This window comes from Aquila chrysaetos, chromosome 15 (assembly GCF_900496995.4).
Source record: "Aquila chrysaetos chrysaetos chromosome 15, bAquChr1.4, whole genome shotgun sequence".
In the NCBI taxonomy this organism is placed as follows: domain Eukaryota; kingdom Metazoa; phylum Chordata; class Aves; order Accipitriformes; family Accipitridae; genus Aquila; species Aquila chrysaetos.
This window is the reverse complement of record NC_044018.1, coordinates 26,892,734-26,919,219: the sequence shown is the minus strand read 5'-3', so window position 1 is coordinate 26,919,219 and position 26,486 is coordinate 26,892,734. Positions and strand designations below refer to the sequence as shown.

General features: G+C 39.2%; 1 protein-coding gene across 3 annotated transcripts in view; it reads left to right on the top strand.

The window, feature by feature from the left end:
- Window positions 1-25,976, top strand: part of HMGCLL1 (3-hydroxymethyl-3-methylglutaryl-CoA lyase like 1) — an 89,156-nt gene extending 63,180 nt beyond the window's left edge. For all 3 annotated transcript variants that reach the window (XM_030037706.1, XM_030037705.1, XM_030037707.2), the window contains 2 exons: window positions 15,552-15,677; window positions 20,572-25,976. In XM_030037706.1, the coding sequence (XP_029893566.1) occupies window positions 15,552-15,677; window positions 20,572-20,685 (240 nt within the window). In that variant the 3' untranslated portion in view covers window positions 20,686-25,976. The remainder of the gene's footprint in view (window positions 1-15,551; window positions 15,678-20,571) is intronic.
- The last annotated feature ends 510 nt before the right edge of the window (window positions 25,977-26,486 follow it).

The window sequence follows — 26,486 nt, the reverse complement described above, 5'->3', positions numbered from 1 at the left end:
TCTCTCCGGCTGCCGAATCTGCCTGTCCCAACTTTTTTTCCTTCTTAAAAATGTTATCACAGAGGTGTTACCGCTATCGCTGATTGGCTCGGCCTTGGCCGGCGGCGGGTCCGTCTCAGAGCTGGTATTGGCTTTCTCTTGAACACAGGGGAAGCTTCTAGCAGCTTCTTACAGAAGCCACCCCTGTAACCCCCCCCGCTACCAAAACCTTGCCAACAAAACCAATACAATGGGTCATATACATACATAGCCACAAAAGAGCACAAGTTCCTGTGTATTAACAGCAAAAAAGAGGGATTTTTTGCTGTCATTCCTAGTGGCCATTCGAGGATGTCTCCTGAGGTGAGATTTCAGAGGTTCTGGTCAGCTCTGAGTGTGCTGCTGGCATCCCTGGGGCTGTCACCGCAGAGCTGTTCCAGGTCTTCCTTAAACATCCCTACCCTGCATCCATCTCTGTAGCTAAGGCGGGACTCCCCACATTGCATGTCTTTGATTCAAGGCGTGGGGACATGAGAACTTGAGGAATCCATCACTGTTTACTAACATGACACATTTAAGTGGGCGTGTAAGTTGTTCTGAAAAGCTGAACTGTTTCAGCTAAGTTTTTTCACAGCACTGTAGTTCAGAGCAGATATCCATCCCACAGGATATCAGCTTGATTAGTAAAAGATTGGCAAAGCTATAAGCAGCTTACCATAGGATCTGAATATGGAAAATGTTGGCCAGTCTTTGTAACTGACATGGCTAACATGCCAATTTAAATTAAATTTCTGATTTAAATACACCACAAAAATCAATGTCTATATTTAAAAATACTCATCTCAGACATGTTCTAAATTAATACTAGGTTTATGTTCATTAGACCACCTATTAATTCCTGTGATTAAGGTGTACTTATGATGATGATGGTAGGGTATATATTTTTAGATACTTTCTAATCTAGAACAAATGAATATGCCACTAGTTGTGTATCTACCTTTGTGTTTTCAGCTAGTCCCCTTCTTGATTGACTGTGGTACACTTACTCCTTTCACTTTCTTTTTGTTTTCAGCTTACATGCTGCACACTAAAAAGGTATGTGATGCAGTGACAGAAATAACGTACAATATTTCAACATAATTTTAAAAACAATTGTGAAAGAAAAATTTCAAAAGTTTGGTGAGGGTATTATTTTAAGTACCTTTAAAACCAGATCTTTATTCAGGATTTAATTCCTCATTCAATTTTCATGGTATTTTGAAAATAAATTATTTCTATAAAAGTTGCTTGACTTGTTTGTAGAAATTCTCCCTATAATCATATTGCACTTTAATCAGGCTGTGACTGTATACGTCAGCTGGAAGAAGATAAATGGCTTTCAGACATTTTATTTTAGACATTGTATTTTTCTACTCAATGGAAATTACTCCCCCTCCCTTTTTACCCCGCAGTAGTTTTTCTTAATGTTCAACAGCAAGTGTAAAATAAGGACAGAATCACTACAGTGCTTCCCACTTGGAAATTATTTTTTCTTTTCATTACCTCTTGTTATTTGTGAGTGTGTCTATTCTAGTTTCTGCCTGAAAAAGAGGGTATTGCATGGAACCTGACTTTCAGACCCAAGCAAGGGTCAGAGGAGTTTACCATGGCAGGAGCAGTCCTGGGAAATGACAAATCCCAGTGTCTCCAGTAGGGAAGCGCAGTGTTTACAGTATGATGCTTCCTTCCTTTTTGGGCAGCTCTACAGACAGCTGTGCTGAGGGGGTGGAACTAAACCTCTGGCCATTCTTGCATATTTATGGCTCCTCAGAACGAAAACAAATGAAGCAAACAATGAAGGAGGGAGAGTTACTTCCTATTGCTGAGATACATCAGGTGGCTTTAAACAAGCTCTCAGGGTGTTTCCTAAGGTAGATTAAACTGCAGAAAATCTGGAGAGGCTATGATCAGACAGACTGAAGTTCCTGAACTCACTCTAAATGAGTGTGTTGGGTGGCTCTTTGTAGCCATGTGAGAACAAGTGACCATTTGCATCAATGGAATTAGTCGAAGATGACTCTTCAGTTAAGACAGAAACCAAAGCTGATGCAGTACTTGAAGTAGGACAATCATCTTTTCTTTCTGTGCTGTGCTGAAGCAACACTGAACCAGTCTCCTGAGTCAATTCATTTGTCATTTATCTTTTTTTTTCCTTTTGAAATATTACAGTACAAATTGAAACAGCCAGGCTTTCAGAAATAAAAACTTTCTGATCATTTTTCAAGATAAATGAATGATAGTTTTATATGCTTCATAATTTTTGCCAGCTTGCATATTTTCCTGTTTATTTAATTTTTTTCTCCTTTGTTGCTTAGTGTAAGTGCTATGTGGTGACAGATTGTCGGAGGCAAATGATGTGATTTGCTTAACACAAAGTCCTTTCAAATGCATAAAGTAAACAATTATTGAAAGAAAGATTTTTCTCTGATCTTTGTTCATAGCAGTAAGACTTTGCTTGCACTAAGAGTTGCAACAATAGGTAACAATTTTTAATTTGATGTAGTATCTTTTCCTCTAAAGAATAAACTGAGCAAACAGAACACTAGTAGACTCAGCAAGGCAATATAATAATGTGCATCTGTAGCAAAAGATAAGATGCTAAGTTGAATACCTTTTTAAAAAAAAGGAGAGTTCTGTCTTTACTGTTGGCAGATATATTGGATGAGCAATTTGCAACTGTCTTTTTTAAAAAAGAAACTTTATTCAGAATAAGGGGGAAAAAATTGCAAGACATTACATTTTGTGGCTCCCTACCTAGCTATTAGCTAGCAATTAATTAGTCAATGTATTGGAAGGGAAGATTCTTTTGGAGGTATTGTAATGTGATATGGTATTGCAATGTGATGAATATTACAAAATTGATCCAGTTATAACGGAATAGTAGAAGCTGAGAAACTCACACTTTTTTTTAGTTTCCTGCATTATGATGAAAATCACAGTGAAAACTTTATTCGAAATAAAGATTCACTCTGCCTATGGCGTCCAAAAAGATGCCCTATTTGATTACATCTTCTTTGGTCACATTACTGTAATTATTAACAGTTTAATCCCATCCTGGAATTCTACTCGGGATGTTATATTTTAGCACAAAATGGAAAGTTGTACTTCCTTGAAATTATATAGATGAATGTCTAGAACATATATTCCAGAGCTTTTAAAGAGAGGTTGCTCCTTGGTTCTAAATCCTTGCAGTAGATGCTATGTTTTTCCAACAAGACATTACCAACAGACCATTTGTCTGAGGCTTGAATCAAATTAAGCATGTGCATAGCTGTTTGCAAGTTCAGGAGCTATTTAGTGAGAATGTTCTTTAAGAAAAAAAGTACTGATAGAAATAATATGCTATTTTTTTTTTGTTACAAAAGATGTAAAAGGGAATTATCAAATTGAAAGAAAACAGAAATATCTTGTACCTTATTATACCATAATGTCTACTGCAATATTGCCATAATTTTTGCTTAACTAATTGGGAACCTAGTCCTTAGTTCCTCTAGAGAATGAGGTGTGCAAGAATGAATACATTTGGTTTTGTTGTTGGGTTTTGTTTTATGGGTTTTGATGTTGTTTTATTATTTTTCCTTGCAATGATTTTCAGAGCACAGATACTAGTGAAGAAAAAAAAGAAGCAGCATAACTACTGTAAATATTTTATAAAATGTCCATCTGAAGCCACTCAACCTCTGGTAATTAGAGGCCATACTGTGGAGATTGACAGGGTAAATTGCCAGTTAATGTTTACACAACAAAACATATGCCCAGTACAATATCCTACACTGATGTTACTGAAACCAGAGTCGAGAAATGTACAGTGGAAACAAGACGTGGTACTTTTCTTGTGCCAACACAAACAGCAATTACAGCACAGTGTGAGAGAAGTCATAAGAAATACTACTGCATATCAGTAGTTCAACAAAGTCAGCACTTTTGTGTAATTGCAGGGGAAAAGGGCTGAAAAACATTACAGATCTCAGCAAGAAATGGCCCTTTATACTTTTAAACTGATCCTTGATAAAACAATGCCGGGGTCATGAGAAGGCTATTCTGCCAATTTTGCTTCACTGTGGGATCCATTGACATCTGGCTGAGCTGCGGAAGCTGGAAAACTTCTTTAATATTCTCTTGACAGTAAAATGGACATGTGGAACACATTCTAATCTGTTAATCTTTGGTGCTCCTGAAGAAAAAGGACATTTGGCTTTATACTTTGTGATGATAAATATTAAGTCTCCAGATCTAGCTGTAAATAAGTTAAAAGCATTTGAATGGAGAATGCAGTTCTTGTTTTCCAAATATAGGAGAAGATCGATATGCACCTGTGTAATCCAGATGATGTAATAAATGCCAGGAGGTTTTTTCTAATGGTAGTTTACCATACGTCTTGGCAATCCACTTTTCTTTATGCTGAGTGTGTTTTGTCAATGAATATCGGGGAACAGAATCTCTGAACTTCCTTACATCCTACATACTAAAATAGAATAAAGTATTGTTTCGTTTGGGGATTATGAAAATAGAATTAAGAGAGATTCAAAATAGGTATGTCTGAATAAAAAGTGCAGGTTTTATTTAACAGCATTAACTGTACAAATTATTTTTGGCCTAGACTTTAAATCTAATGTGGAGTGATAATGAATGATGGAGATATACATCTATTCAGCTTGAGGTAGGATGCACAACTCTTTATTTGTGTTGTGAGATATATCTCCAGAAATGAGAAGAGCAATCTTTCACATTAGAAAATAACTGCTATGAGCATATAGTATGTATTGTAAGTATGAAGCATATATTGTGGCTATTATTATAAAATGCAAAAGATGCCATGGATTATGGAAAAACTAAACTAGAATTCAAAATTCTGCACATCCTTGTACTACATTTTAAATTAATCTGAACAACTAAAACAATGCATAAAGATAACACTTTTATACACTTGATGAAAGTTAAAATGATTTCCCAGTTCTAAGTAGCAAATTATATCATTATAACACATGTACCCTGTTGGAAATGTGTGATTTCCTTTAGAAAAGTTCAAGTATCTTCTTTTGCAAAGTAAGTAGCCTTGGGAATTAACAGAGCTGTTGCTTTGCTCCCCCCCCCCCCCCCCCAAAAGATGAAAACCATAACAACAGTTATGTTGTTAAAAGATGGAAACAGACTTTTGTTCTCTGATACAATCAGGTCCTTTTCTTTCTGCCCACTTATTAATGAATTCTGATACTTCATTGATTGTTAGTGAGATCTGCAAGAGGAATCAAATCTATGAACTCCAACTGCAGATTACAACTAATAATAACAACACAGTCTTGGAAGTCCATGCCCTTGCTTAAGCAAGCTCCCAGTGAATAATAATTTCAGTAAAGTAAGAATTAGTCCAACCAAATTCTGTGCAGTTGAGGAGTTTCAAGGGATCTAGGGCTGTATAAAATGCCAGACTCTTCTTGAGAAGTTGAACTGTGCTGCTTGGGCTTTATATCTTGCTGTTGCATAAGGAGATTGAAAGTGCAGCAAAATCTGATTGAAAAGTGGAGGGACAAAGATGAAGTTAGAGAGGGGCTAGATTTCTCAGGGATGTGCACAGAACCCACCACCTTCCTCATGTTTCTGAAGTAGCTGAAAACTTAAGCTTCAGCAGGATCTTCCATTTAGATGTTGTTGTGTTTGTGAAGTGTAGCATAGTTTTGGTTTCAAATGAGAAAAAAGCCATAAACAGGACTTTTGTGGTTCGCTGCCTGGATATCCCACATTACCCAATAGTTAGGACATTTATTTAGAAGGAAAGTGAAGAAAAAAACCTGAGCCCTAGGTAGGCTACTACCACTGCTTGGCTACTGGATGTATTTGTGTTTGGATGCATGTGTGGGGTTTTTTTAGCTCTACTGCTGAATCTGCTCCATTTCTAAGTCAGCTAAATCTTTCTGGGTTGGTTATTTGGGGGGGGGGGGGGGGGGGGGGGGAAAGGTTTGACTCTAGCCTAGCTTGTTTCCTGTTAAATAGGTGAAATGGGAAGGAAGACATTATAATAGTTACAAGAGTAACCTGAGCAATTTTCTGGAAAGCATAGGTACTGACATCAGAGGAAAAGCCTTGGAAGCATGAGATAGGAGTAGTCACCTACTTTAAATTCTAATGTGCAACAGATAATTTAATACGTCTTTACTGTCATCATGTTTGGAATAGTAGCCAAAACCTTCAGCAGATGTTCTGGTATGTGGCAGAGAAAAGGGAGACTTGGATTGAAGGATATTTACCAACTGCTCCCTCACTTTGTATATCATCACATCCAGGAGAAACAAGTGTAGGTCTAGTTGTCAAGGTGTGAGTGGGAACAATACTATAAGTCACTAATATCTGAAAAGGTCTTTTCACTCTAATGTGGAAACTCGTTATGCAGTTGAGATGGGAAGCACTGGGTGAAGCTGAATTAGCTGTGGAAGAAAATGTCGTCATACTAGAACTAACAGGCATCAATCTTAGTGTCCAACAGATTAAACTGGGGGTCTCACCTTTAGTCTGCCTTAGCATTCCTTGGAGAAAGCTACACAGAGGAAGACAGAGAAGAGGCTGACCTTACCATACATTTTCAGACACCTGAAGAACCCATTAGAATGCCTGATGTCAGGTTGGGGTCTCTCCACCCATGTTGATCCATTGAGCTTCCCCAGCTTCCATGCCAAGGAGCCAGTGGTGGTTTTGAGACTGTGAAGACCACACATGTTGTATGGGTGATCAGCCCCAGACAAGGAGCTGATACTTCTGTAGGACTCCGCAGCACATCTGGAGATGAGCCCTGGGGATGTCCGGGAGGTCCCCATTTTTGCTGAGTGGCAGGTGGGTGTGATTTCAGAGATAATATGGGGAATGAAAGTCAAAACAAAGTGGGTTTTGTGGGTGGGTGATGTTCCTGGCTCTAGGGGAGTCAGGTGCTGCTCTGTGAGGGCTCTGGCTGAATTGAAGCCAGATGAGATTTTAAAATGCTGTTACTATTTTGTTCCTTTAGATACCCTGATGCTGACATACCGTAATACTACTGTGGAATGAAAATAGTTCTGCTCTGTTTTCCCAGCTTTCTTGTAAACACCATCATTGCTACAAATTTATTTTATAAAAATAGATGTTTTCTGCCACCCACCTATTTTGTTTGCTCACATTGCTACAAGCTAGTGTCCTCTGCCACTTGGTGCATCATGCTGAAAGTGTTCTGTTTATACAAAGTGAGGGAAATTAGACCTGCAGGAACAGTTTTGGCCACCCAGCTTAAGCCACAGAGTGAATCAACAGAAATTGGTTTTCCAGTAACTAGAAGGGTTGGGAGTTGGTAGAAGCTAACCAGGACTGAAGAACAAGATTGAAGGAATTTGTAGTTTCTTTATAAGGTATAGGTGCCAATAAAAGGGGTAGCTAAGATAGATGAACTAGGTTATATGTTCCCTGAATGTAGGAAAAAGTAACCTTTTCAGATACTGTGATGCTCTAGTCAGATTTGCCATTTTCATTGATGTATTCACGTTCCACATTTCCCGCATGCACTTCAAATACTAGATCAGTGCCTTTCCCTGATTATCCATACTAGCACTCTGTCCTCTTTCAATATTGTAACTCCCAGTGAAGTGTGCTCTCTGCAGCCTGCATCTGAAACATTGATTTTTACCTGGGGTTCCATCCTTCATTCAACCCATTCGCAGCTGATGTCCCGTAATTCAGCCGTTACGATAATTCAGCCATTTTATTTTAGTGGGTACATCTCTACTCTGCTTATCCTCTGTGAGCCACCCCTTGCAAAGTAAGTGGATTTTGTTTCTTCATCGGACCTTCACTGTCAGCAGTTCCAAACATGCTTTCTCCAGTCCCAGCAAAATTTTCCTCTCCCAGAGCAACCCTCAGTAACTTTACCATCAAGTTAAGTAATCCTTTTGTCTTCCCTGTACATTCAAATCCCTCAGTTTATTTTTATGCATTTACAGTGGCATGTAGCACATGACAAAAGCCTGGTTGTCACCTGGCTGCATGTAGGGCACAGACCACCTGGCACAGTTGTTGCATCTCTGGACTAAACGGTTCTCTCTGGGCGTACCCTGAAGCTGCCCTTTGCCTTTCCTCTCTAGTTCCCCCTTTCCCTCCAGATCCGAAGATTATTATCTTCTCTGCTCTACCTGTTTAACTGGTCTTCTGACTGTGTCCAAACTTAAATCTATAAAATGAATATCCTGCATTTTTAGATCAGATTATTTCACAAGACATAGCAAGCAGACAAACTGCTAAACCACCAGAGATTTACTTGAGAGCAGCAACTTCTGCTGAAGAGCATCTGAGGCAATAACTTCAAACCAGCAGCAGCTGAACTGGGAAATCTGGCAATCCCCTGAGTTGCTTGGGGAGGGAAGGAAAGGAGACTGGAAAGTCACTCAGTGCTCTGATGGTCATCGCATCTTCATGGGCTCCAACGAGACCTTGAGTGTGTCTCCTGCTCCCCCTGCAGGTTTGTGATCCTTAGCAAGGGAGCAGCTTGAATTGTGTACAACTCTGAATTAGCAAACCCCAGTGTCTTGTAAATAAAAGACTGCACATATTCAAAAAAGGAGCAAAATAAACCTGCATGGGCAATATTATTAGTGATTTGTGAACATCTGCTTCCCAATATTAATTTTGTTATGGCGTAGGATTTTTATTAGGACTGTCTAAGCTTTTCAAAATTTCAAAACCAGTCTCATGTTTGATGGCATGATCCCCCCTAAACATCCAGAAACATTCTTTGAAGAACTGGATCTGCCACACGTATCTCAGCTGCTTGAGCCCGTCGGTGAGAGGTGTTTTGTGCAGGTAATGCACTGTCAGCCAGAGACACAGATTTTCCAACTCAGTTTAAAATTGCTTCACAGCTCTTTGCTGAGGTTGAGGGAAAGAGCATGGTCAGCTGCTGCTCTCTTGACCCTTGGACATTTTAGCTACCAGACTGACCAGTTCCTGACAATGAGGTGACTTACGTGCCTAAGCTAGTAACTAAGTCCAGACTGTGTGATCTCTTAAAAGCAGTATTCCTCCTGTGCCAAATTTGAGAGTGCAAAGCTAGAAGAGTATCTCCAAGATGCTCATGTTAGAATTATTGAATATTAGCATAACGAAGCGTTTTTCTTCCCCAAAACTTGTTCTCGGAAGTGGCCAACCCCATTTTTCACTAAAACTTTCCAAAACAATCCAGCCTGAGGCAGAGACAAGGCATGGAAAATATAAGCTCCAGCAGTTAAAGGCTGACAAAGTAATAAACAACTGAAAGTAGGGCCTTATAATGGAAAGCGTTAGGGAACTTTAACTCTAGATGTCATTGCCAGCTTTGCTTATAATAAATGTGCCAGTAGCAATATGAAAAGATGTGTACAATAAGTTAAAGGAATGCTGTATTAACCTATTTTATGCAGCACATCTGCCCGCAAATAGCTTGCATCTCAATATTTTGGGAGAAAAGGATTTTTTTTTTTCCTGAATGTATTAATTTTCTAACTAAATGAACTGGGAAATTACAGATTTTAATGTAACAGTGACACCCTGTGGTCAGTAGTGATGGAGTTAACTCTGAAAAGTAGTGTTTTCTTTTGTGATGCATTAATCTTTAGCAAGAGCTGAGAGAAAAAGAAGCAGGAAGGAAATGCAGTTAACTTTCAGGGTTTTCCACAGAGAGATGTCCCATTTTATTGCCTTGTAAGTAGAAATTTATGCTTCTAATTGCTCAAATACTAAAATAATATTTCTTTACATACATTTGTTTTATTGCAATAAAGGGGGATGGCAAGCCTTGATTTTAGATAACGTGATAATATAACTTGCGGAATGGTCTCTGTGGGCACATCCACCTCACAAAGCATTGCTGGCATAGTATTTTATATTTCTATGGTTATCTCTGTCTCTACAGGAGAAGGCATTTTTCCTGATGGCATACCAAGTAGTGCTGGGTAGCAGACTGATGCCAGAGAGGCACAGTAATATGACACTACCACGCCACACCAGGCATGCCAGCTAGGCACTGAGAGGGCTGCAGGATTAAATAGTATTAGTCTTGTGCTGCCTTTTGTGTGGACAACTTTTGACCTAACCTGCGTAGGTCCTCCTTTTACTTATTCCTCCCTTCCTTCTCCCTTCCTTGAACAAATACGGTGATTCTTTGTCGTATCTACACACACCTATCTTTAAGGCGCTGTGGTACTGAACTTCACGTGCTGTGGCCCCTAAACTTTGTGGGAAGACAAATCTCCTGTTTAATGCATACCTGGGATCCTCAATATTATGGTTTCAAAATCTCATAGTTTAAAAAAAAATCCTAATTTATGAGAAACATGGTTTATAGCTTCTGATTTATATACCTCATGCATCCCTGGAGTTACTGATGCTGACCTTGCCATTTTTAAGAGAGGGACAAAATTAAACTTCTGTCAGATGAAGCCACGTTTAAAGATCAGTAACGAAGGAGACTGACTGTCCCAACAAGAAGTTATGGGGAGGTAGTAAAGCAAACTGAGGAACATGAAGCATTTATTATTCACTGGCGATAATGGTTTCCTGTTAAAACTGGCTATTTGACAAAGGTGATGAATTTAATTCCTTCCTCTCTCATTGGGGAATTAGGAAGTTAGCATGGGACAGGAACAAAAAGTCTTCTGCCTTCTCTAGAGAGTAAGATAAAGCTAGCCAAAGCTAAAGTTTGGAAGGTGTTCAGGAACCACTGTCAGGAATTTAGTGATTATCAAAACTCTGCAAGTGTCAAAAAAGATTGGAGCACTTAAGTTGTCCTGGAAGCCAAGCCATTGTTCACCCACGCACATGTCCCTACGTAAGCAGCTCGGTGAGTGCTTGTCTAGGACATATCCTACAAAATAGCTGCAATGCAACTTCTCATGAATCTCAGCACAATTTAGTGCCTGTCAGGAAGTGACGATGAGACTGGCCTTTTTAAAGATCGCATATTGACAGTGAATGTTTTGCAAGCTCAGATTGCTGAAAGGCTTGAATCTCATTATTTCCTGTAAAAGTCTGACAAATATTGGATGTGTGATGAAGGAAGAGGCCTTGTTTTACACATTATGTCAACTTTTAGCTTTTCTTTTAGAGCCTCTTATGCTTTTAATGGCTGTAAAAGCAAAACAGCTTCATAGCTGCTCAAACTTGCAGAGAAGTTATTTATTAGGTGCTATTTCAGACTCTGCTTGGACAGGCTGGGCTGTAATATTAACCTCCAAATTAGTTAGTAGTGCTGCTGAAGGATGTTTTCCAACATCTGGTTTTAGCACTGTTAGAATGGAGCTTGGAGTATGGATTATTTAAGGACTTTTTGAATGAGGCCACACTGGAGATGAACTGCAGTGATTCTGCACACAAATCAGAAAACACATATTTGCCCATACCACAAGCAAGAGCACACAGATGCAGCTGAGCCTGCTGCTGAAATAGCAGTATGTTGCAGTAGACATCTTATCAGATGTGTTGTGAAGAGGACCTTAAAGGGCAATATCTTAAAGACAGAGATACCCGCACATTGCATATAAAGAGCACTGATTTGAAGACATGTCAGATTTGGAGGTCAGTCAGAGCTGCTGTATTATATACACCATGTCAAGAACTTGTCTACAACTGGCTGAATGTTAAAATGGCAAATCCATCCTGATGCAGGTACCATTATAGAGTGTCGTGGTTTAACCCCAGCTGGCAACTAAGCCCCACCCAGCCGCTCATTCACTCCATCCCAGTGGGACAGGGGAGAGAAGTGGAAGAGTAAAAGTGAGAAAACTTGTGGGTTGAGATAAAGACAGTTTAACAGGTAAAGCAAAAGCCACGCACACAAGCAAGGCAAAACAAGGAATTCACTCGCTACTTCCCACGGGCAGGCAGGTGTTCAGCCATCTCCAGGAATGCAGGGCTTCATCATGCATAATGGTTACTTAGGAGGACCAATGTCATCACTCTGAACGTCCCCCCCTTCCTTCTTCTTCCCCCAGCTTTATATGCTGAGCATGCTGTGCTATGGTCTGGGATATCCCTTGGGTCAGTTGGGGTCAGCTGTCCCGGCTGTGTCCCCTCCCAACTCCTTGTGCCCCCCCAGCCTCCTCGCTGGTGGGGTGGGGGGAGAAGCAGAAAAGGCCTTGGCTCTGGGTAAGCACTGCTCAGGGGTAACTAAAACATCCCTGTGTTGTCAACACTGTTTTCAGCACAAATCCAAAACATAGCCCCATACCAGCTACCATGAAGAAAATGAACCCTGCCTCAGCCAAAACCAGCACATAGAGACATAAACATGTTTATACTTTGCTTCTGGGAAGTAATGGTTTAAGTGTCCTGTACTAGGGTGACAGCTGCCATACCGAGGATGTTACCAATGTAAAGCTGTGACTAGACTTTCTAATTTTTCTGTTTAGCCAGAGTAGTCGATGGTTTAAAAGACAGAGCAGTTATCACTGTCCGTCATCTGGAGGTTACTGCTCTCACTGCTTACCCAGCAGATGACATCATTTTTTATGCTCTTGCATGTATAATAGAATAAAATGACTGAGCTCACTCCAGCTTCCAGTGGAGGTAATTTGAATTAACTCGGAAGAGGTTACCTGAGAATACTAGAATGTGCTTAGACAAAGATGTGTATTTCATGTTACCTTTATGTTGCTGTGGTATTCCCATACCCCTCCATGTATTCACAAACACTTTGAACAAACAATAATAAGCAACACGTACCCCAGTGTTATGAGATCTGCATTGCAAATGCAGAATTATAGTGGTATGACAAGTGTTTGTACAAGCATATCAAGAAATTACTATGTATATATATCCATTGCCTTTAGAAGACACACCCTTTTAATGCTGGCAGTATATTGTTTCTTGTTTTTTCTCACAGTGAGAGCCCTGTGAAGCACTGAAGCAGGCTACTGATAGTAATACAGGTGACACTCCACAGGAGGAGGTTCTCCCACCTTGAACTGGCAAACTTTTCTGGGTGTTTTCAGATGCCACTTTGTCACTGATACAATTTAGTTGATATTTTTCCCATTTTTGCACAAGGACAAGCCTTTCATGAGATAATTCACTGGGGTTAGAAAGTGACTGCTTATATGCTACTAAAGCTGTTTCTGAGTCTGTTGATCTTCCTTAGGAGTTGAACAGCTGTGATGTACCTCAGCACATTATTTTCCTGTAGCTTTTATCCCCATTTAAATGTTACTGAAAGTAAGTACATCAAGAAGAATGCTCTAGCAGTTATGACATAACCTGACAGCTGGTGGGAAGATCCGTGAAGGACAATTTCTTCTACCTTTTCATCCCTGAAACAGTCGTTTCTGATGGAAATCTTAAAATCAACCTGGAAGAGCAGGCATGGTAGTGGGATGCATGCTTGTATCATACCAGTACTTCTACATATTAGTCTCCCTTTTCTCTTCCCCAGACCTTCACCGCACAGTAAGTTTTTCCATTAAGAGGCCTTAGGTGTGTTTCTGCAGGGACACTTGTGAGCCCAACAGCTGCCACTGTGGAGCTTGAAGCAATGACTTCCAAAGTAAATGCATGAATCTTACCAGCTAGTGCAAAAAGAGACAGAATTTCCAGTTGAAAGCTATCATAAATGCATATCCTCTGTGTACTGGACACAGATGTGTTGTATAACACATTTTCTGACCGGTGGGTTACACAAACAAAGTGTGTGATAAGTGACTGAAACGTGAAACATCGACTTTGGTGATTCACTCCATAATTCACAGATTAGTGAGCTTTAAAATACAATATCCCTTCTTAAGAAAGTCTCAATGCGTGAGCAATATTAAACAGTACTGTCTTGCTTGTCACAGTTATGCACCTCAGCTCCTTTGAGGTCTTTATTACAGGCTTTGAGCAGCTACCTAGCTCTGCTGGTTTTGGCTGGGATACAGTTAATTTTCTTCATGGTAGCTGGTATGGGGCTGTGTTTTGGATTTGTGCTGAAAACAGTGTTGACAACACAGGGATGTTTTCACTATTGCTGACCAGTGCTTACCCAGAGCCAAGGCCTTTTCTGCTTCTCCCCCCACCCCACCAGCGAGGAGGCTGGGGGGGCACAAGGAGTTGGGAGGGGACACAGCCGGGACAGCTGACCCCAACTGACCCAAGGGATATCCCAGACCATAGCACAGCATGCTCAGCATATAAAGCTGGGGGAAGAAGAAGGAAGGGGGGGACATTCAGAGTGATGGCATTGGTCCTCCCAAGTCCCCGTGATGCGTGATGGAGCCCTGCTGTCCTGGAGATGGCTGAACACCTGCCTGCCCGTGGGAAGTAGCGAGTGAATTCCTTGTTTTGCCTTGCTTGTGTGCGTGGCTTTTGCTTTACCTGTTAAACTGTCTTTATCTCAACCCACAAGTTTTCTCACTTTTACTCTTCCACTTCTCTCCCCTGTCCCACTGGGATGGAGTGAATGAGCGGCTGGGTGGGGCTTAGTCACCAGCTGGGATTAAACCACAACAACATCTCAACATTTTTTATTGTGTAGTTTATGCGTTACCTCTGCTCAGCTTGTGTTCTCTTGTGAATCTGACTCAGACACATAACATCTCATGGCACTTCCCATGCAATGTAGAGGAGCTATAGGTCTGTGAACCTGTCCTGGGGATACTACCTCAGGCATTAAGGAAGGGCAAAACTGGATATGTGCCTTGTGTCCCAGCTGTGTCCCCTCCTAACTTCTTGTGCCCCCCCCCCCAGCCTACTCGCTGGTGGGGTGGGGTGAGGAGCAGAAAAGGCCTTGACTCTGGGTAAGCACTGCTCAGCAATAATGAAAACATCCTGTGTTGTCAACACTGTTTCCAGCACAAATCCAAAACATAGCCCCATACTAGCTACCATGAAGAAAATTAACTCTATCCCAGCCAAAACCAGCACAGGGTGAAAATACCTTGTAGTCTTCCTCCAAAACAAGAACAAAAAATTTATTTACATGGTGGTTTCATGATCTCTAATAAAGAGGAAAGAAAACGAAATGAGAAGAGAGAAGATGCTAGGAGGGAAGTTCTTTGTGGAAGAATAGCCATTAATATAAAACACGTTTGAGAGGCTAGATATCCCTAAATCTTGTGGATGACATGTAAATCAGATGCTAATATTAAAACTTTCATTTTGCAAAGACTTATATATATATGCTTAGAATTATACATTTGAATAAACGTATTGATTGTATTTGGTTGCATGTAAGCCTTTGCAGAAATAGATGCAGGCTACTTAAAAACAACATGTAGAGAGATAAAGAGAGAAAAGACATAAAACTCTGTTTCGCTCTAAAACAGCAATCATCTTATCTGCCAAAATCACATGTAATGGACCATTAGTTCTCTGTTCCACATTCTGTGTTTGAAGAGTCTTACCTTATAAAGATGTCAGGACTAATGCCGTTGAAGGAATTTCCTCTGAGAAACACATCCATTTTTGGAGAAATGTGTATTTTATCCATGGTAACTAATATGTATAGCCTACTATTTATGAATAATTATAAATAATACTCTGTGCTGATGTTGCATTTTTGTGTTGCTGTCTTCCAGATGGGAGTTGCTGTAGTGGATTCATCGGTTGCAGGACTGGGTGGTTGTCCCTATGCAAGAGGTGCTACTGGAAATGTAGCCACGGAGGATGTGATATACATGCTTAATGGTCTGGGTATCAATACAGTAAGATATTTTTACTTTCTACTTAAAACTTTAAGGAAAACAAAAATATTTTTCTGGAAAAGATACGATACATACCTGACAATTACTTGTGCTGTACAATAAAATATTGGGAGCAAATAGTAGTTTTTGCAAACTCAGTGCTTTAAGATGGCTTGACACATAACATGAATGATGTTGTCTTCACTAGCAATTGAGAGTTGAACTCGTTTGCATATTTGACAGGAATTTGAATAATCACCTTCTCCCTACCTGGAGCTATGAGGAGCTCAGTAGCAACTGCTTTGAGTCATTGCTCTGCCTCAGTAACCACAAAAAAATCACTGCTATAGACATTGCCCCAGAAGGCTGATCAGCTCTACAGTGGAAAGACTGAGCGGACCTCAGCTTTTTTCACAGAGCTTTGGATTTGGTTCATAGTGCTTATTAATTTTTTGTCAATTTTTATGACTTCAAAGTAGAAAAAAAATGTGGTGTTTGGAGACCAAGCACAGGGCATTGCTATTTCTCAGGTATCCACTTAATATATTTCTAAATTGTACAAAGTCTGTTACTGGCTAGCAGGCTTCAGAGTCATTTTTTATTTCCATCCGTGTTCTTGGAGGAGAGAGCAAAGCAGCTTATCCACACTGAGCTGCACTTTAATGAACCTTTCCAGTGAGCATCCAGACTTGAAGAGCACACATTCAGTATCCCTGGCTTGGTTGACATGTTAATTATTCTGTATTCCTGGGAATGAAGTAATGCTGCCTTCTTCAAAGAAAGTGCTTTTTGGTCTTCCTGTTGGTCATCATTGTTCTGGAAATGTGGCATAATGAGTTTGTTCTAACTCAAGCAATACAATGACTTTACCTTTAACTTAGACGTAGACTTTGAGAGTCAAGCTCAAAGGACAACATATAAAGAGCTGCCAAAACTGCAATGTGTGTAGTTTGTATTTAAACTACTGCAGAAGGAAATTGAAAGGCCTGATGTCTGAAATACAATGATCTGAGTTACTAGGGAGCTTATTACTTGTGTCTCAGTTGCGGTTCAGTGTGGTACACATGCTGATGGAGTTCCTTGACATAAAAGGATCATGGAACTTGTTTCTGAATTGTACATACCCTGAGCGCTGTTCCATCATATTCAGTACCTTACAGAGTTGTCCTGGTTTCAGCTGGGATAGAGTTGATTGTCTTTGTAGTAGCTGGTAGGGTGCTATGTTTTGAGTTCAGTATGAGAAGAATGTTGATAACACTGATGTTTTCAGTTGTTGCTAAGTAGTGTTTAGTCTAAAGTCAAGGATTTTTCAGCTTCTCATGCCCAGCCAGCGAGAAAGCTGGGGGAGCACAAGAAGTTGGCACAGGACAGAGTCAGGGCAGCTGACCCAAACTGGCCAACGGGGTATTCCATACCATGGGACGTCACATCTGGTATAGGAACTGGGGGGAGTGGGGGGGGGGGGAATCGCCGCTCGGGGACTAACTGGGTGTCGATCAGTGGGTGGTGAGCAATTGCACTGCACATCATTTGTACATTCCAATCCTTTTATTATTGCTGTTGTCATTTTATTAGTGTTATCATTATCATTATTAGTTTCTTCTTTTCTGTTATATTAAACCGTTCTTATCTGAACCCACGAGTTTTACTTCTTTTCCCGATTTTCTCCCCCATCCCGCTGGGTGGGGGGGAGTGAGTGAGTGGATGCGTGGTGCTTAGTTGCTGGCTGGGGTTAAACCACGACAAGAGTTCACTGTAATGTTTATCTGGTTTCATGTGCTTCTTAGAGTGGTCTGGATAGATGTCAGATACCTGTTTAGAAAAGGTTTAATCCAAGTGTCCATTGTACAAGTGGACTCCATTTTGTACTGTTCATATGTGCTTTGGGATAGCTTTTTTCAGGAAGAAGGTGTTTATTCTTTTGAAACAACACAGTCCTTTGGAATAAGGAGTAGAAATCATGCATTCCACTTTACATTGCTGCGCATTTTAGACTTAGGCTTTCCATGTAGTCTTTCCTTGGCCAAAATACACATTGACTTTTCCAACTAACTCATAGCAAAAGGAATCAATTAAATAAAAATAGTCTGATTAAATGAAATATACCTTGTTCCAGGCTTTCTGGTAAGATTTATTAATCTTTTAATGATCAGGTGTCCAAGCAGGAATCTAGCTTGTCCTAAAGGTTGATACCAAATCCCATGGAGGTAAGGATCTCACCATCAAACATTTAGTTCTTCCTTTTTAAAATATGCAATAGCAAAACATAAGACTTTGCTCCTTGACCCTTTTCTGGCCCATTAAGAAAAGAGTAGTTTACTGGATGAGAGACAGGGACCCTCAAAATTACTACCTTTATACATAAGCTTTGGTCTTTGCAGTGCTCGTTGGTTTTGGTACCATGGCTAATTCTGTAAAATCATTATTGCAAAAATCTATTAATATGTCCCTTTTTGTATAATGGCACAAAATGAAATTATAATTACTAATGCTGTCCATTTGCAAGGAGTGCTTTCTCATATTCCTCTAAGCTATGCACTAAAGCTTTCATTTTGTTGACTGAAGTCACTTAAAGAGTCAACCAAAGGATGGACAGTTTTTAAGCGTACATTATTGAGTTCAGATTGACTAGATACATCAAAATAATGATTGGTGATGGTTCTATACTGTTCTTCAGAACACTTAACCAAGAAGTGATGCGTGAATTGGATCTCTAGTAGGATAAATGTGAAATAATTTTCTAGGAGAGCCCATCTACAAAGAGATTTATTGGTTGTACCATGGTAATGGATAGATAATTATGTCATAGATCATTAATGCTTATGAAACTTTGTAGGGAGACATGTACTTTCTATAAAAACAGTTTCTGTATGGTTCCTATGTAATTACAGTAATAGTACTTGTGCTTATGATGCCTTCAAAGTGCTTGGCAAACAGTAAGCCTTTCTGAGAAGCAACTAAGTACTGTTAGCCTCACATTACTGACACCGAAACCGAAGTTCAGAGAGATAATAGATTTGGTATTTATGAATGCTGAATGAGAACTGATTAATTGAAGTCAATGTGAGTTAAAGGACTTTGCCTTCTGGCAGAAGCTTTTCTGACTTAAGGCACTTACCCAAGTTCATAGAGACTATTGGAGGTACTTGTCTTCGTGTTCCATGATTTCATTCCTTGGTGTCAAGGAATAATTCTGGATATACAGAGTGCTTACCAAGTACACTTATCAGAAGACATATCATTTTGACTCAACAACCTTACAAACACCTGTCACTACTCTTTTCCCATCCCCATCAGTGAGTCATGCTTGTGAATGCTGGGTTTGCCTTCCTGGTAATCCTCTTTGGTTCACAACACTTACATAAGACAGACAATTTAAAAGGCAGAGATGCTTGTATTCCATTTAATGAATGTGAACTGTGAACATATGTTTCTTATCAACACATATCACATTATGCAGTGTTACAGTGCTGAAAATGTGAATTTTGTATAGTTTGGGGTTTTTATTTTGCCATCTTCCATAATCTAACTACCAAGTATGTCTATGGCAGTATGTTTCTCATTTCTTCCTAGTAAAAATCCACAGATGCTCTAAAAATTTTTTAGATTACATTATGTGCAATAGCACTCTACAAACTAAACCTAAGTAATGACCAATAAGCAGAATAAGCTGAAATCACCCTTGTTATAACTGTATTAAAATGAGACAGTTATAAAAGGATGTCTTTCAACAATATGTTTTAAATGGTGCTAAATATTAGAGCTGATCAGAAACTTTGAAGCATTTTTTTTTCAAATTAAAAATGTTTTTGATTACATTTCCATGAAGCAATTTCTATTCTCATTAAGATTTTTAGCCAATTCCAAGAATGAAAAAGGCAATGCTTACCATAGAACATGGAAATAAGTGCTAGATCCAATTAAAGGATTAAGCATCTAAATCAGGTCTTGGTCTGAACTTTAGTGCATAAATCTGTAAGTGTTACGAAAGTGTATTTCTGGTGCAATACATCTTGTACTCTTTAATGTCAAGTGACACACTTCTCCCAGTTTTATGTGACTGCTCAGTGTTTTGGTAGTTCAAAGTCTCCTTTCACATCCCTTCTCCAGGAACTTTACTGGCTTCTAAACTCCAACTCTGGAGCAAGTAATTACATCACTTATATGATCTAACTCTCAAACTTTTACTATACATGAGTAATCCAGGAGACTAATACTGAAGTATTTTTTTCCTCTTTAATCAGTGATCTGATTCCATTTTAGCAATCAAGCAGTACTCATCTGTATCTTATGTTAGTTAAAAAACAGTTGGTTGCTTAAGGAATGTTTTTTTAGCATGGGCAGATCAAACAGCTGAGCTGCAATTTTTTTCTCAGTTGTGCTAGCAATGTAGATTGTAATTTTGCATTGAAAGGAACTTCGTCAAGAAGCAGATTATGTTTATTCAAGAGAATGCAGGATTCTGTTTCTCACTGAACTCAGTTGCCAGTACAAGTGTGTTTCCTCCATTTTCCTGAGCTGCAAATAGGATACTTAGAAGCATGAAGTTTCTTAGCGTTGGGTGATAAATAACTACAGCACATATGTAGACACTATATTTTTTTTCCCACTTCTTCTAGTTGTTATTCCAGTTCTTTATTACAGATTATTTTGAGTTTGAAAGACATTACTCAAGTATTTGGTCTACTGCTGTTAGGATAAGAAATCACTCTCAAAGCAGTAGAACCTTCCAAACAACTGGAAGCTGTGACTATCGTGTAAGTCACTGTAAGTCTACTAATGTCCATTACCGACCTATGACATGAATCAGGCCCTTGGTTTGCAAAAATTAGACACTGGAGCAAAAAAACTTGGGAGTTTAAGCATTTTAAACATATGCATTTATTATTCTTAACATTTTTCACCTCTTTTTTAGGGAGTGAATCTTTATACAGTGATGGAAGCTGGAAACTTCATCTGTACAGCTTTGAACAAGAAAACAAACTCAAAGGTTGCACAAGCTTCCTTCAATACTGGAACTATCAGTTAAATGGAATTTTTTTGCAGCTTAATTACATTTGTCATCTGCCTTGACCAAGGACATTTATATCAAGAAAACAAATACAAGAAAACCATTTCAGCGAAGAACCAAAATAGAATGCATATATAACTTTTTGTTATGGGAAGAGTTATTGTACTGTACTGTCTTGTAAAGAATTATCTGATTTGTAAGTAAGAAATAAATGACTAGTACAGAACCCTGTGCTTAATACTTCTACAAATGAGAAAAATGTATAAACAGTAGGACATTTTAGCATGTTTTGAATTGAATTTTAGTTTTTTTCAGGAAAACTGGATAGAAGCAGTGAATACATGGTTAATTTTAAATCAAGATGACTTTTAGAACAGTACAAATATTTGCAGTAGTTTAGGAGATCCCACACTGTGTGTGGCCATTCTATTATGTGTTTTATTTATCTGAGTCTTTACTTTTCATTTGTCAAGTCAGTTGTGTTATGAACATGGAGCCAAATCTGAATTCACCATAAGAATTTTTTTAGCAATAGCACTTTTTAATTTCTGTTGTGTTTAACATCTGTTAAGTTATGGATGACTTTATCTTGTTCCAAAACCTTGTGGTGAATGGCAGTCTGCCAGGTCCTCCAAATCTAATGTAAATTTCCTTATTTGTTACATATGTTAAATGTGTGTAGTTGCTTTTTTTTCCTCAACTGTATTAAAACCTAATTATATGAAGCAATTAAAAGTTGGCAAGGTATTCAACCATCATTCAGGGTGGTAGTAGTGTAGAAGGGGCTAAATTTTTGTCCAAGGTCTCATCAAACAATTTGATTTTTTATTCTACAGTCTATGAACTGACATTCTCACTTAGAAGTCATGAGTTTTTGAGGGTAATAATATTCTGCTGGACTAGCTTACACAAAGGGAACCACTTACAACTTTTCTCTGTGCTCTACTGATAGTGATACTGTTCTTTTAAATGTCTTAGTTCAGGAAGATGCCAGTGAACTGCACTGTCATTTTTAGATCAATAATGGACAAATTCAAAGAAGAGCCTTATCCTATCTAAAAACTGTTCAAATCTGCCATGAAAATATTGTCATTTTTTCAGTCTGAAACGTCGGTACTGTTATTGGTCAGTTGTGTAGGATCCTTCTGTAATTCTCTCTGTATGTAACCTTGATCTATGTTTTTTCTGAACATAGCCTGTTAACATGAAAATCTAAAATCTGTGACTGTGATCTTTTTCCATATTCTCCATTTTCCTCCAAAATATGAAAGGTTGGGAAAAGGTAAGATGAAAGAAAGTGAAAGATAACATGTAAAGAATGAAAAGGCTGCATCATTTTTGTCTGGAACTCAACTCTGCCAAGTTACAGCTGAGTCTCAGTTTGCCTTTGAAATTCTGAAGTGAACTTTTTCTGAGATCTTTTAGCCAGTATTGTAGTTTAGAATTGTTCAGAGCTTAAGTCAAACTTTGCATGCCAGGTATCTCAAAGCTATAAATCTGATATAAAACCTCTATCCTGTTTATGCTGTAATGATAGTCAAAACTAATATAAACTACATTGTTTCACTCTTCTCATGGTGTCAAAGAATACACAAATAAATGCGTTCAGGTGAGGAGGAAATATCTTGCCTATCAATCCAAAATACTAAATTGCACCCCTCACTGCGGTATTTAGTAAGACTTTCAAGTACTCCTGAAGATGTGAACACCCTGATTTGCTTGGCCTGCTCTGGATGCATAGTTGGATCACCACAGAAAATGCTCTGTCCTCATTTTCCCATGTTTCAGCTGGGCCTTTGTTATTTAGCAGCCACTGTGGCTCATGTATCAAAACACGAACTTTAATAAAACCAGGTCTTGAACCATTCACAGATTTAAAAATTCTGTAATGGATTATATCCAATGAAGAAGTGAGGAATCTGCAGCAATACTTAGGCTGTACTTAGTCTTAAGATTAGTAGTTAAGCCTAAACAAGGTACCCAAATTGACATCCTAAAGACTCCCTAGTTCAGGTGCCATTTACCCCAGAAGATGACTCACCACACTGTAGTACTTTCCTGTTTAACAATAAAATTTCCTTTACAGTTTGCTTCTGTGCAGGCACAGAGTTAGCTCATTTTGAGCTAAAGTATGCAGTTCTCATGTTGGGCCTGATGAATTTCCTTCTACCCAAGATGCTGTGAGCAAGTTTAAGCAACATGAGCAAGATGGAGATTCTCAAAGAATGAAAGTGAAGTCACCCCTTGGAAAAAAAGTAGTTGTGACGCAAACCACCTTTTAAATACTAGCCTGAATGTTGGACTAAACAATTGATCTGAGACTAGCTTGCTACTCAGCCTGGGGAGATTGAAATGGACATTTTTTGGCATCCTAATCAGTGGATCTGACCATCTGGCTGTATACAGAACTGAAAAAGAATGCACTTTCTAGTAAATCGGGATGAAGTTGTGCCACTGGGTAGGATGGAATTCAAAATTCCTGAGACCAGGAAGTTCACAAGAAAAAAAAAGTCTCTGCAACAGATAAGGGTTTTTTTTCCTTGAAGATGCTGGTGAGGACTTCAACTGTAGGCCAAGTCAGGAACTGAACTGACACTGTCTACTTTTTTCTAAGTATGCTAACTACAACATCTTAGATAAAAGTAAGTGGTTACACTACTACCTATGTAGAACATGGACTATAGAATAAAAGACCTAGCTCTGCTCAGTTCTGTGGGAGTTCTAGACATCTATGTTCCTAATTGTCATGAAGGATTGCTAACTTGGCACTAGGAGACCCTTACACTCTGGAGGATTTTTCAGAAAATGCCCCTGTGCATAGTGCATCCTAGGCTTCTCAGCATCTGGGCTGTTCAGTTTGCAATTCTAAGGCTCTTAACTCTCCCTAGGCACTGAAACAGGCTACCTATTAAATCATGGGGATGAACAACCCAAAATGCCTCAGTTCTTTATTGGGTCTGTTGTAGAAACTACTTGGGAGCTTGTGGAGAGCCTTAAATGCAGGTCTGTTATTCTATAATGATGTGAGCATTGGAAGATGAGCAATGACATCTGGAGCCTATTCTTTACCTGCATGTTGAGCTTCAACCACATAGTGAGTTATAGTAATCCAGGGTGGAGGTCACAGACAAATAGATTGTTTGTCAGGATCATTACAAGGGAGGAAGAAACATAGAGCCAGATTAAAAAAAAACCCAATGTTTATATGCCAAAAGTGCCACCTGGGGTGAATTGAGGCCTGTGGGTCCAGGTGAGCACTCCCCATAAAATCCTTCTTTACTTGTAGTGTGACGAGAATCCTGAGACATCTCATGTTCTCTCTACTAAAATTTGTTGGACACATGAAGTGCTGCTGCTCTGCTCTCCTGGGCTGGCATCATTTTGACTGTGCAGAGCATTTTAATGCCTAATCTTTGGCTTCACAAAATAAGCATATATTGCCCTTAACATCAAGGGCTAATCCGGTAGCTATGCCATGGGCATGCATCACTCACACAGGCAGCCTTGACTTCAGCATATAATAAAGCAGTTGAGACTACATCCCTTCAAAAACATGGCAAGTCATGGGATGGTGCTACTGCTCTCCAGTGCTTCTCACTTTCTAAATTTTTATGGTTATATTCAGAGTGACCCATCACTAGTGGTGCCTGCTGTTTTAGTCCCTGTCAGTGTCCCCCACTGAGTACATTGCTGTCACTTCATCCTGAAGTAACTCTCTGGCTGTGGAAGGTTTGCAGCCAGGTGTTTGGCTTCCATAAGCAGGTGTTCTTATTACTATGTCATTATAAAAATTATATGTATATATACATTTGTTGAAAGGTATCAAGAAAAAGCAACAGAGCACTGAATATCATGATCACAGTGTTGGAATGAGGGGACACACTGTCTCCCTGTTTTGCTGATGGTCCTCTGTAAATGCTGAAAAGGGGATAGTGTAAACTCTGAGAGCATGCAGGAGAGAAGAAGTAGTTACTGACTGCCCTCGCCGAGTCTTATTGGAGACAAATTAGATGTACCCAGATATTTACTTCTGTGCATTGGCGACAAATTAGATGTAGCAAGATACTTACTCCTGTGCTTTGGAGACTTTATTCTGTAGCTCTCTGTATCAAAGTCACTGCAGAGATCTCACAGAACAACGTGGAGATCATCTTACTTGTGCTACGACTACGGACTATGTAAACTGGAGTTCCCAGGGCAGTCTTTGGTCTGTGCACTGGTCTGAACTTGTGAAGGTTCAACAGCTGACAAATGTCATATTGCTGGAATTTTCTTTAATAGTTTCACAGTAGTTTTTCTTTTCCCCATGCTGTTGGGAATAGCTAGAAAGTGAAATATTGGCTTCTTTGGCTGGTCAAGATATGTTGTTCTAAAGGCATGGCTGGTGTGCTTTATTGGAGAAGAAGTTGATCAATTCCATTAGTAATGGGCCTAATTGTTCTTCAGTGCCTTTCACAAGACAGCAATGACATGGATCCCGTACATGGATAGTGGTAATGTCTTCCAGCAGCAGCTTGCTTTGTAGTTTAAACTTCTGTGTATTACAGCAACTTGGCTCTGGACCAGCACTTTAATGTTTCATTTTCATGTATAACCAGAGTTTATGGAAATAAGAAGTGAATAGTCTGGTCTTGTGAATAAGTCCAGAGAGGCTTTGGCTAATTTTCCTTTCTTAATAGCATCATTTGAGTTCATAAAACTTTTATTATTGTAATAAGGAGTCACAAAATGAAGACTGCAGGTCTGTGAGGTAAAATTCCTATGTTTGGGATCAGTGCTGTTGAAATGAAATAATACTTGTCCAAAGAGCTAGTGTGAATGTATAAGATCTGCCTATTTTTTCAGAGTTATTTTTAAGGGGTAGAAATATTGTTTAGTTACTGTGATAGCTGAAAATGAGTATTCTTTGCCACTGAATGTTTCTATGATTTCTCAGACTGCCTTAAGTTCTCTTTATTGATTGTGAAATGTCTAGAGAACTGACTAAACAGAAGAATCATTCTGGAGAAGTGAATGAAAGACGCTTGCTTTCCGGTTCTTGACTTGCTGATCGATGCTTTTCTTTTGTTATATTTTTGAAGATTATTTTTCTCTATGGTCCTGCTCTAAGGCAGTGTTGATCTGCTTTGCTGCAATAACACAGCAGGCAGAAGGACTAGGGCCAAAGTCAACTTGGCCCTTTGAAACCAATGTCAATGAGATGATATGTTTGTTAAGGAATTGTCATGTACCCTCTTGGTTTTATGCATTTGTGATTTTGCAATGTGTTGTTAAAGCTGAAATAAAATCTATCTCAGTGTTTACTGAAACTGATATGCTCATGTATTATGCCAGTTTCAGCAGCTCTGACTAACCAGCTCACACATACGGCATTAGCAAATATAAGCTGTCACTCTGACATGTATGCCTGTGTTGACTTTGTTACCTTGTAATCCATTTGGAGTGCATTTTCTTGGGATTACCTTTTTATCAGTTGTTCCTGAGTGCTTTTATAGCTGACAAATCTCTTCTAAGTTACTAGGGAAACATTTCTTCCCTCCATTAACTAAACATTAAAAGCTACAGTCAGGACTGGGGGTAGGAGTCAAAAAATTCAATGAGGCATTATCTAACTTCATATGTTCCATTGCAGAGTAGAACTTTGTGTCCTCTAAGTGATGTCTAAGACCGCCTACACACTTCATGGGAGACTGAATGACTTCAGCATGTGGTCTGAAACATCAGCATGTTGATCAGGGAACCTTCTTGGAAAAGTCAACAGTAAAATTCCCTACCCCATTCTACCGTTCAAGTGCAAAGTGCCTCAACATGAGCTGCAG